This window comes from Chelonus insularis, unplaced genomic scaffold, assembly GCF_013357705.1.
Source record: "Chelonus insularis isolate UGA/USDA-ARS -01 unplaced genomic scaffold, ASM1335770v1 contig_121_pilon, whole genome shotgun sequence".
NCBI classification, from domain to species: domain Eukaryota; kingdom Metazoa; phylum Arthropoda; class Insecta; order Hymenoptera; family Braconidae; genus Chelonus; species Chelonus insularis.
In genome coordinates, this window is record NW_023276363.1 from 663,983 (window position 1) to 676,542 (window position 12,560).

The following is a 12,560-nucleotide window of genomic DNA, read 5'->3' on the forward strand; positions in this document are numbered from 1 at the left end:
AATATTTTAAATCTTCTTTGATGTCAAACAAAAAGGAATAGTAAATGAGTAGAATTGTAAAAACGATTTCATTCTAAAGTATTGTTAATTCTGTCTCCGTCACGATTAAACGACTTATTCTTTCTCTTTCGTTGAATAAAAAAGTTTTATATTATTATTATTATTATTCATTCTATAAATGGTAAGTATAATTATACATTAATAATAAGTAGGATAATTTTACGATTGAAAAGGCATCAAAGATTGGGATAAAAATTTACTGTTTATTTACTGTATCTTTTGTTACCCCAATAATTTTACAAAGAATGAATAAAATGTAAATATATTATTAAGAATGACAAGCCGTCTTTCGCGAGGGAGTTGTAAACAAAAGAATTCTCTTTCAAAGATGTACTCATTATAAGTAACTACTATACATCAACAAGACTTAGATAATAATGGTTTTTATACCACCATCTCTTCCTAATTGTACAAGATCGAGATCAATAGTTTACGAGCTCTATCCCGTCTTTGAGAAATATTTTATGAGCAACTTATTTTAACAAATATTTCCACATCTTCAAGGTTTACTTTTAGATGCAAGAATATTCGAAAAATGTGTTTCTTAATTATTTTTTTTTCAATTTTTTTCTTTTTATAAATAGCAAGGAAATAGTTTTAAACAACCATCGTAAAATTACTCGAAACGTTTTTTTTTTGTTTTTTTTGTAAAATAATAAATGAATAAATTCGATATATAAATTTCAAACTAAACTTTCGTAGATCTACCCTTTATTTCCGTATAGAGCGTATAAATTTACCGACGATAATAAATTTTTTTCTACATCATCATTGTTTTAATGATGATTATTCGCATCAGTAATGAAACATTGCGCCTGCACAAATATTTTTAGTAGCGCAAATTCATATACTCTCACACCAACCAGATTGTATTTTACGTATTTGTATTTTATGTCTTATACGCTATAACGTGACATATAACACATTAATAACATTAGGCCAGACGTCAGAGGGATGAACATTGTTATTACAGAAATTTACCTCTGTTTAATTTTTGTCAGTCATTCAACAAATACTACAACAAACATAGAATGATCCAGACATAAATATCTTTAATAAAATTATTCGTAATTTATAAAAGTCGTGTGATTCATTGTATTGCGAATAGAACTAAAAATTAAACATGACGTTCAATTAAATTTAGATATGACTTCGAGTTTTAGTTGTAACATAAATAAATAAATAACAAAATTTGATAAACATCAAGTTAATAAATTGGAAAGATAGGAATAAAAATTTTCAATTAACTTCGATCATTTTTTTTTCTCCATCTCATTTTAATTGGCTGATTTATCGAGTACATTTTTTTAATGAGCACTGTAATGAACTATAATCATCCCTCGATTTAGTGATGAGAATGATTTTAAAATAAAAATTTGATGAAATATAATTGGAAGTAACAATTAAAATCATCAATGAACTATAAGTAAAGTAGAAATAACAAGTGCATATATAAATGGATTTATAAATATTAGCATGATACTTGCAAATGCGACATAGTTTTGATAATATTTTTAACGAGATCTGATTTTTAAAGATATAGCTTCAGTATTTAAAAGTTATACAGTAAGAAACAACTACAAGTGTAATAAGACAATATAATTAGCTAAGGCAAAAAAATTAAGCTATTCTGCCTTGAATCGCTTTTTGTATTTATTAAAATTTTATTAATAATAATAATAGTATGATTGGTATTAAATTATTTTTATTATGCCTAAACAATGTAATTCGTGCGGTAATTTTATATTTGTAATAGGAATAAAAAATAATACAATGAATTATTATTTTTATAGTTCCTATTAACTTTTCAATAAGTGATAGTAATAGTTAACATGTACTTGTATTGTTATATTTAATATTAATCATTATTATTATTAATTTATTAATGATAGTAAGAAATAAATAATTAATTTTATACAACAATCACACGTAGAGAAGCGATATAATAGAATAGTAGAAATAACTATATTTTAATTTAGCTAAATTTATATTTATATTATAGTATAATCTGCAAGTTGATAAACCATATTTATTCTTCATAACTTTTATATATATAAATAATATTTTTATGTATATATATACTCATCGTAAAAGTAATTAACTTCTGATAGTTTGAGACTCGACTCCTGACAACTATGAAGAATGTACGAACGTGTAGAAATATTTATCGTATTAACGAAGTAAATTCGATAAAAATTGTTCTTTTTTTTTTTTAGTAATGGTTGTTAATTTATTTTATTGATTTACGTGAGACATTTTTTTTGAAATAATACTTATATTACTTTTTAACGCATGTTATTTAAAATCATGCGAAAAAAATTCGAACGGAGAGCATAAATTAACCCTCATTTGCATTTTTCCATTATTCGTATCATTATTTTTTGTACGCCCAGACTCGAGCTATTCTAAAATTTTTCATCATTCTTTGTATTCATCCATTTAAGACAATTGATTTCATTCATAGTTTGACTATTGAATATGTATATATTTATATGATATTCACCACAATTAATACTTATTTAGTAAAACAATTATTACTTATTTGATAATGAAAAATCACCCAAACTAATTAAATCTTTTTAAAGACTCACTTACAACATTTCAAAGATATTTAGATACTATTATAACAAACAGCAATAATTTTTTGCAACCAAACATCAATTGAAAGCATCAATAAAGAGCAATCGTATTACATAAATTTGTCACACTGTCACAAAAACTTAACAAATGATCTAAAACGATAATAAATATGGAAGAATACTCTGTACAATTTTTATTATTAATATATTATATTATTATTATTATTATTAATCAATTAATATTATCATAATAATAATAATAATAATAATAATAATAATTAGTAATCATTATTATTTAAATGATGTCTCACCTTGCCTCGCTTAACAATACTTTAACTAGCGAAATATTATTTTAAACTCATTTGTTTCTTCAATAATGAATTAATATTTTTATTCTCATGTAATTTATTTAAAATTTGTTATAATTAATTGAATAAGAAGTTATATTGCAAGTCAGTGCACTATCAGTTTAGACGGGCACAGGTAGACAATCTAATAAGCCTGAACCTCTCTGGAAGGAGCAGTGATGTGAGAAAAAGGGACGATATAATGGGCCGACCCAACGGACGATGAACGCTTATCGAGGTGGGATAAGACGTATCAATAACGATCAATTGTGTAATATTATACTCATCTCTCCATCTTTCATTACAATGGATTTACTTTTCATACTCAATTATTGTAAATGTACCAAATAAATTTTTTGACTATCTTTTTTTTCCAGTTAAAATATTCTGGCATTGATGAATAAAAAAGTAACTATTGTTTGTTATATAGACTATTCGAATAAATATATATTTATATATGTATATATAGATTTGATCTGAAAAATGTACACATACTAGTGGGAATATATTTTACGAGTCTCAAACAATTTACGTGAAGCATAAAAGTACATCAATCATTCTTTTTGTGTTTTTGTATTTGAAATTTAAAATTGATACGTCTGAATGATTCAATGGTAATGTATTGATAATAAATAAGGTATCATTTACCGCACATCTGATTTAGGTCTTGGCCCAACTGATTGTTTTTATTCTGAGTTTGAATTTAGTCCATGTGCTCTATAGTTTAATTGAGAGCTATAAGTTATCTCGATAATGCATCGTAATTCCTTTTTCTCTTTCCTCACTTATTGTATCGATTGCAGTCTTGGCGAGAGAGTCACTCATTGTATAAGACTTCGGGCAAAGTTTTAATATCTCATTTTGTTCCTCTTTTAAGAGTCATAGCTACATGGCACGTTGGTCGATATTAAGGCTCGATCGGGCCAAAATTTATATTGAGACTCCCTAATTAAATTTGTTACTCTAACTAATAATAAATCGTAAGCAGACTTCGTTTATCATCAGGTATCGTTGACGATAATGCATATTGTCTAATATGCGTAGTGTTCCCCATCTTCCTTATTTAACTTCCGTTTCTTCATTTCGCTGTGTTCATTATCCAAAGATAGCTGTAAGTACAGAGACGTGTTGGGGGATACATCGTCACATAGGAGACATTCTAAGTGTTGGGGCTCAGATGTGCCCACGGTTAAAAATTATATAGAAGAAATATCGTTATACGCTGCAGATTTTTCTTAAACTTTTTTTTTTTTTTGAACTATTTACTTTTTTTGTCTTTCAACCCTTTTTTCGATTTAGCAATGTTATCAGTGTTTAATGCAGCGTCTTTACTGGTATTAAGTACGCACCGAGATCTGAAATATGAGTAAATAACATTATCTGTTCATGTAATATTTTTTTTAATGATATAAAACTTTATTTTTTTTTTTTTAATTTAATTAGAATGAACATTTGAATTAATTAAAATCATCAAACCATTGAAATAATTTTTAGAAGTAAAGGAAAAATTTTTTAAATCTTTGACTGTTATTAGAAACTAGAATCCTTTATGAATTTTTTTCTCTTTGTAACTGGAATACTAGCCAATTCAATAGCATACCAGATTCTCAAAGAATAATCGGAGCGTTTGAACTTTGTCCATGACTTATTTATGATTGCATGAAAATGGAGATGGTCCTGTTACTGCACTTCGGTGGAAATGCACATTTTGCCATTTATTATCTTTTTTATGCCAGACTCGACTTTCTTCACTTTGCTGAGTATGTGCGACACCTTGCCTAAAAGGAATTTTTAAAGACTGTTGAAAACTCTTTTCAGAAGTAAGGTTTATTTTAAAAATTAACTTGAAACATCCACTTACTTGTCAACATACTGAGTGAGTCTCACATATGCAATGCAGGCAGCATCCTCACCTAACAAATGCACATGAGGATTGAGGATTGTCGTGTTGACAGCTTTACAGCTTGAATTCTTCCCCAGGACTGCTTAAGTAGAAAATATAATGTTATAATAGATTACAATAAACACAGTAATAACAGTAGTAATACTACTGCTAATAATTACTCATTCACAGCAAAAAAATTCATTTACTAATAAGATAGTTAAAAAACTCAAATAATAATGTTTAATAAATAAATTACTGTAATTTGATAGATGATTTGTAATTCATGAGAGTAAAAGTTGGGTGAAGTACAATAGAAGCTCAGAAATGAATTCATCTACTGTACATGGAAGTTGCAAATTAGAAATAATTACCATTATCAAAATAAAATTTGTGAAAGTCCATTCCTTCGACTAAATTACCTAAAGCTTCTGGCTCGAATGCAGTCAGATGAGGATCGCAGATTTTCCTGTAAATTACCAACATACAAACGTCAAATATCATTTAATCAGATAATTACTCTTTAAAAGCTGTCATTATCAAAGTAATCAACTTTTTTGAACAAGTGATAATTTAAGTATAGACTCAATGAGATAATTAATAATACAGTCTAATCTTGCATTTAATAGACTTACGTGTAACCCTCGAAGTCACCAGTATTGATATTTTCAATGAGTTGTTCCGTCATTTTGATGATCTCCTGACGGCGAGCTGTAATCGTTAATATTTTATGATCAGTAATAAACATACAAATGGAAAAAATTCTATCTCTTTCCGGTACATTGCACAGCACAACAGCCACATGCACGAATCATTAACATCCTATCCACGCCAATACGAGTTTTCGTCAGAATTATATATTATATATTTTTTTGTAATTTACGATTCATTAATTGACATATATTTCATTATTTTTTTCCTTTTTTTTTGTTTTAAGAGAATCTAATAAATTTGTATGCAGTTATGTCTTTATTATCCCTATTATTCCTGCTGAATAATTTTTTTTTTTCAATTAATTTTTTATTTTTCAAGAGTGATATATTTATTTTTAATTTAAAATATTTTTTGTGCCAGATATTAGATCAACACGTGTGCGTTTAGACCTAGAGGGGCGTATGAGAATGAAGTGACGATATGAAACGATATTTGTTATCGAGTATTGCTATCAATTATTTTAACATCAATGTTACTATTGTATAATACCAATCAGCTAAATTAAACGCGAAACATCGATGCGAATGAAGTGATTTTATCACTCGTAGGGTGCGAATCAAAATGATTCGCTTATCGTTTCGTTGACGTAGCTTAGAATGCTATAAGGGACCAGAGAATAATATTTCATTATTTTCATATCATAGCCAATTAAATACACATCCAAATACCAATTGTGATTAAATGTTTCATACATGTTGCATTGTTTTCCTATTCTTCTAGAATCAGATCCAATTAAAAAATTTTGTAATTAAAAAAGTACAAACATAGAATAATATTTCATTCATATTCTGAAAAATTTATAGTCGAATAGTTTTTCAACTACAACTTTGAAAATAATTTTTTTGATGTCCTGAAGTTTTATGAATGTAAATACGTTCAGCAAGGGATAAAGTGTAAATAAAAGTTTAATTTATAATCCTTGAAGCCTTGAACTACGTCAACGATCGACGAGTGGCTCTAATTAAAATGTCTCATCTACGTTTGTGCGCGTTACCTGAGCACTGCGAGTTCGTTGAGAGCTGGCTGCAGGTCTTGACGGGACACATGATTCTTATTTCTACAAGCATATACCTTCCTCATTAAAACACACATTCTTAAGTTTCATTTCGTTTTTTTTTTATTGCTTTGATTTGTATTTTCTGATTGCGCAGAAGCTGTTTCATATATTGAAAGGAAACGTGATGTTAATTTGTTAATTCTACTGATTTATTTCAAGTAAGTAATATTTAATTACTAATAATTACCATGATTATCTATTTATTATCTACTTGATACAAATATTCATCACGTTACCTAATTTTGCAAACAAGCAGGAGTTTGTTATTGTTGTCTCTACCTCCTTTGACATAATAATTATGGACTTTAGATTGGTTCACATTCTTTAATGTTTCTTTTTTTTCAAGACTAAATAAATAGTCGTAATATATTTTTCTGCGTCATTACTTCTTTGTGGTAACCATGCGAAGTTTTTCATTCTATACTATTTTTCAATTTAACAAACCGTTAAGTTTCAGTGCACTAATTAAAACCTATAATGTAATATTGAATCAAAATGATTTTTAAATACATCAGTTTTATTCGTTATTAATTATTGGCACATTTATTTCATTCACTTTTTCAAACTTAACTCAACTATTGTACAATAATACTATTGTGTCTTAACATATATTACACTATGCAACATTGAAAATATCACTGGCATTCGTAAGTTTGATGCAAAACAATAATTGATATTTTAAAGATAGTTTTTTTTAAATAAATTACACTTAAATAAAATTTAAAGTAATATAATTAACAATTTTGTAAGAATATAATTATTATAAATTAATTTTAACACATAAAATAAAATAAAATAAATAAAAAGTAATTATTTATTTTCTTAAATATTTATGAAAAATAAAAGAAAGAAATCTTTATGTAATTTATAATGATTAACTAATAATTGTGACTGCATTCATGATGGAAAAAACATTTCTATCAGGTTTTCCAGTGAGAACTAAATATTTCATAAATTGCACAGTGTGATAATTAACATGTTACATATGATAACTATACGAAATGATTTTTGTACTATAATAAATATTCTAAACAATGCTCACATGTTGATTGGTTTCTAAATATAAACATAAATCGTATATATTGATCATTATTGTATATTCTCATAATATTAATTCTATTGGAGGTGTGATAACTAATAAAAGTGTGACGCATTGGTCATCGATAGGAGTTCAGGCGATGCTTCGAGCAAGTTAATTTAAATTAAACTACATCGTTTTCGGGACACACTATCATTATCCTGTTGAACTGTCAATTTGGTATTTGGTGAGGAACCTTTGGCGCAACCGACATCCTCCTTACCGTCTTCCACCTCGCTAGAGAGGTTGCTTGCACGACGACTGTTGCTCGTAGGCTCTTCTGTTGATGATTATACACACGTGGTACCAGTGACAAATTAGCGTACATCAAAGACGAAGTGACAGTGTTAATAGTAATAATAGTAATGGTTGGAGTATCAGCAGTAATCGTAGCAGTAGTAGAAGTGATGGTGGTGGTGGTGATAGCAGTGGTAGTAGCAGAGTAACATCAGAAGAGCAAGAAGTAGAATAGATAGATGCAGACATGCGTGTTGAGCACATACAAAAAGATGAATAAAGACAATCAAATGCATTAATACAGCGTTTTACAAAAATTAATTCATTAATAAATTAATAAAATAAATTATTTTATTATTATATGATGATTTGGTGAAAAGAGAATAAACAAAATTGATACTGAGATTATTTTTCTTAGTCTCGTTCACTTAAAATTTTAATAAACCGAAAGTTTATTCAATTATCAAGATAATTTAATTAAAAAATTATTTATCTCGCTTGAAAATTAAAAAAGTTTCTAGAGTTATTTTTTCGCTGCTTTAGATTGAATAATAAAATATCAAGAAGTATATTAATATAGAAAGATAAAATTTAAGCAAAGATAATTGCTTTGATAAAAAAGATGTATATTTATTTTATTCGAGTCACTCTCTATTATAATCCGCTTTCAGAATGATAAATCCAACTGTTCAGTTGGCTATTCGAGTAACTATTAATACTTGTTTGATAATCTTCTTAATCAAACAACATTAGAAACTATAGATAGCTATTAAAATTATTGGTAAAGCATTAGAGAATATTTTTATGGAATAGAATTTGTTGTTGAACTAATAACTTTACCAATCCATCAATGATTCCGATGTCGTATAAGTTTTCAACATATTTTTCTTTAATCCATAAAAATTTTTGATATTCATTCAGTTATTTTCATTCCTTTTCAACATGACAATATACATCTTTTTTAAAAATGTGTACTAACACGCTACATATTATTTGATAGATTAAAAATTCATTCCAAAGTGTGTGTCAAGTTCCAAAGTGTCAAAAAGAATGAAGTCGAAATAGAAAAGCTTGATGGAACGAAGATTACAGACCAGTAGCTGAATGTCGATGAGAGACGTTGTTGATGTGGACAGCTGATGAAAATGAGGACAATATACCAGTTTGACTATTTTGGCTGTTGGTACTGCCAATGCTTCCACTGCTGTTGCTGTTGGATTTTCCATTGCCAGCTAATCATGCAATCAACCATACAACTAAATATTTATATCTGCTCCATTGTTCCCAATGTACTTTCCTCTATATAATGAAGGTAAGCTCTCCATTGATTGGCAATGATATTAAAATACTTGCTCATTCTTACCAATCAGTATCAGCTATGTCATATATCATCGACAATATTATCAGCTTAATACTTTACAAAGGATGTGATAGAGGATACTAAAGCTTGTGCAGTTTATGATTTCAAGGATTCATTATTTTGCATTTTCAATCCAGTATTTTTCATAATAAATTCAAGATTTAGTAAACATAAAATGTTGTAGTAAAACAATTAATTTATTATTTATAGAACCTGAATTGAAAATTAAAGGACTAAAGTTTTTTATTCTTTCATCGTTGCAACAAAAAAAAGTCATTTATTTTTTGTGTGTAATACTATTTTTAAATTATGAAAGCTGCAAAAAGCCAGCTATTCAGCTCGCTAACCCTAGTCCTTTATAATCTGTTTTTTATTTCTCTCTGGCAAATAATTTCATTTAAATAAAAATATTACAAGGTAAAAAATAATCGTCTGTTGAATAAATTGCTTACTACAAAAATATCAAGCTTTAATTGTCAACCATTCCTGTAGGAAGATCTTTAAAATATGGTGCTAAGTGGTATCTAGGGGTATTACTAGTCTGACTAAAGTAAAAACTTACTACTTCGATGAAATATTTTTCTTCGTTGGCTGTCATGAACGATTTAAATACATGCTTTCTAGACTATCTAGCGTTTCTTACTTATTTTTAAGATGCTAAAAATTCTTACCAATATAGGTTCGATAGAAGAACCGTGGAAAATTATTTTTAATTACCATACTTGTGTCCTTGATCTCGAGGCATCGTCAGAACGACCGATAATCAATATATAGCGATATTGTTTACTGTATTACAATTATGTCTCCTAGCTGATATTCAATAATTCATTATACTTATAATTATAATTAAATAAAGAATGTACATTTTTATACACCTATTCAGATAATTGGCTTACATTTTAGCTGATAATATCATTAGTTACATATACGAAATGCTTACGAGCCTATTTTGAGCGTTATTAAGTTAAATATCATGAGAAATTGCTTTTAATTACAATTGGCAAATAATGATATTACATAATACTTATTCAGTTATTTCAGACCAGTGAAATAATTCAAACGTAGATAAAAACACTCGAAATCAACAAGAGAAAATAATGAATAAAAGTATTTTAAAGAATTCATGAAAAATTAGTTAAATTTGAATATTGAAGGAGAACAGGTGCAGTTCACAAGCATTTTGTCCTTCATTAAAAACACTCGTAACAATAATTAGAGGCATTTGTTCAAACTGAACATGACCGAGTTGACTTTTATTGGCAAAATCGAGTGACTCGGCGTTTACCTTGTGCCCCTTGTAGAAGTACTGCAGCTATTCCTAATGGATTCCCTGATCCTTGTGCCTGTTTGCTTCCTGTAGCAGCACCCATAACTTTGGAGAATATAGATGCAGCTGCGGGACTATTAGGCGGTGTGCCCTGGGACGCGTAGCCTAGTTTTTTTTCAGGGAATAGAAATTTTAATTCCAATATTTTTCATCGATTTTCGAATTTTTTATTTCAACCACTTTTTTAATAGCTCTGGAATTTTCCATTTTATTATTACCACATTTAGATTATTTATATTAATTCATCATTTTGGTTAATTTTTTACCAATTCAAAATTGCTCATTGCAGAAATACAATTTTTTTATTGGTTTAGTGGTGTTATTTTTTAGATTAATAGAAAAATAACAGTATTATCGGAATAAAACAAAAAATAAGAACAAAGAAAAATTTTCTAAAATGTTATGCGATAGTCAAATAATAATGAAAATTAGACGTTAGTTTACGCGTATTTGAGCTTGATAAGAATAGTATTGCGATGCATATATTCTAATATATGACAAGATCATCTAAAATAGAATAATGACCATGGCCTAGCTTGTTAAATATTCAAATACTCACATTTTTTATTTAATAATAAACATTTTCAATAATAACTGAATATCAATAAAAAAAATCACCAATTGAAAAATTGAAATATCAACTTTGTAACTCACTGTCAGATTGTTTAGACGTTCCTGGATTACTTGATACTACAGACATCGTGACTCTTTAAGTAGTCTCAAAAATATTTAAAAATACTCGATATACTTGAAGCCAGTGTAAACTTTGTCAATAATTAAACAATTAGAGAAGATAAAATTTCAGCTCAGTGATTTTATTAGCACGGTACATTTTTATTACGTCAGTAACATTCAATGTTACTCGAGCATGATAAACGAGTTCTCGAAACCATCGTGATCTGTTCCGGAATACTAAAAGACTGACTAGACCAGGTAGATATTTTTGCCAGTCTATATAGTAGAGCCTAAAACTGTGAATAGAGTGTATAGATGTACATCAGTTTATCTCTTTCTCTTTCTTATCTTATTTCGTCCGTCTTTTCTCTTTCTACTCTTCTTCAACATCTAATCGACATTCTCATTGCTTCCGCTACACACGCATATAATGCTCAATGTACACGCGAAAATTTATTTTTATAACATCGTTGCTTCTACTTAATATTTTTAGCTACAACATGGAATTAAATTAGTTTCACTTATTTCTCAGATTGACGATCGTTTAACATTTACATAGATTTTACTTTGTTCATTTTTATTTGTTAGGCTTAAACTCATTTCCGGTTAAAAACAAGGCACACCGCGTACAGGTTAAATTGCTTTTTAAAAAACATTAATTTTTATTGAAAAAAAAAATTTTTTTCTCTAGAATAAAAATTTTTTTTTTTTAAATTAATGTTTTTTTCTAATGTAAATAATATTCTGCTATTTCTAATATTTTTATTATTGAAAAAGCACGGTTGTAAATTGAAAACATTAATAGATAACTTCGCAGGTTAATACTTTGATTTAGAGTTGAAGCTCAGAGGAGGTCAAGACAAAATTTTTAATAGCTTGACTACAATTTGTATAAGCTAGCAAAAGCTAGTAGTATGTATTTATAAATAATAGTTGATTATCAATAGTGCTCGAAGCTCGTGTTAATTATCCAAAGATAATTTTACTATGTACGAAGACAAAAATGTATTCGGGATTTTTAGTTTTATATCGAAATAATGTGCGTTGACCCGAGCTTCGCGCGTTGCAAATGTAAAAAAGCAAAAGGAGAAATAAATATACTCGAGGCAAAAAAATGTAATAAAATGGCTGAAAACATAAATCGCTAAAGCGTAAAATTAATATGTATAGGTGTTGAAACAAGAGAAAATTATAATTGTATTATATGATGGTTTCATTTTTACTCTTATGTTAAAGCATGTATA

The 12,560-nt window shown here is 27.8% G+C and overlaps 1 protein-coding gene across 28 annotated transcripts in view; it reads right to left on the bottom strand.

Annotated features, from left to right (window-relative positions):
• Positions 1–1,313: 1,313 nt before the first annotated feature.
• CaMKII (Calcium/calmodulin-dependent protein kinase II) overlaps positions 1,314–12,560 on the bottom strand; it is a 54,146-nt gene continuing 42,899 nt past the window's right edge. For 4 of the 28 annotated variants that reach the window (XM_035081637.1, XM_035081627.1, XM_035081671.1 and 1 more), the window contains 5 exons: positions 5,504–5,579; positions 5,243–5,337; positions 4,848–4,968; positions 4,587–4,764; positions 1,314–4,341 (listed from right to left, as the gene is read on the bottom strand). In XM_035081637.1, the coding sequence (XP_034937528.1) occupies positions 4,632–4,764; positions 4,848–4,968; positions 5,243–5,337; positions 5,504–5,579 (425 nt within the window). In that variant the 3' untranslated portion in view covers positions 1,314–4,341; positions 4,587–4,631. Of the gene's footprint in view, positions 4,342–4,586; positions 4,765–4,847; positions 4,972–5,242; positions 5,338–5,503; positions 5,580–6,576; positions 6,640–7,940; positions 7,998–9,048; positions 9,187–10,599; positions 10,747–12,560 lie in introns of all 28 variants that reach the window. The other 24 variants (XM_035081595.1, XM_035081561.1, XM_035081547.1 and 21 more) reach the window with 13 other exon arrangements.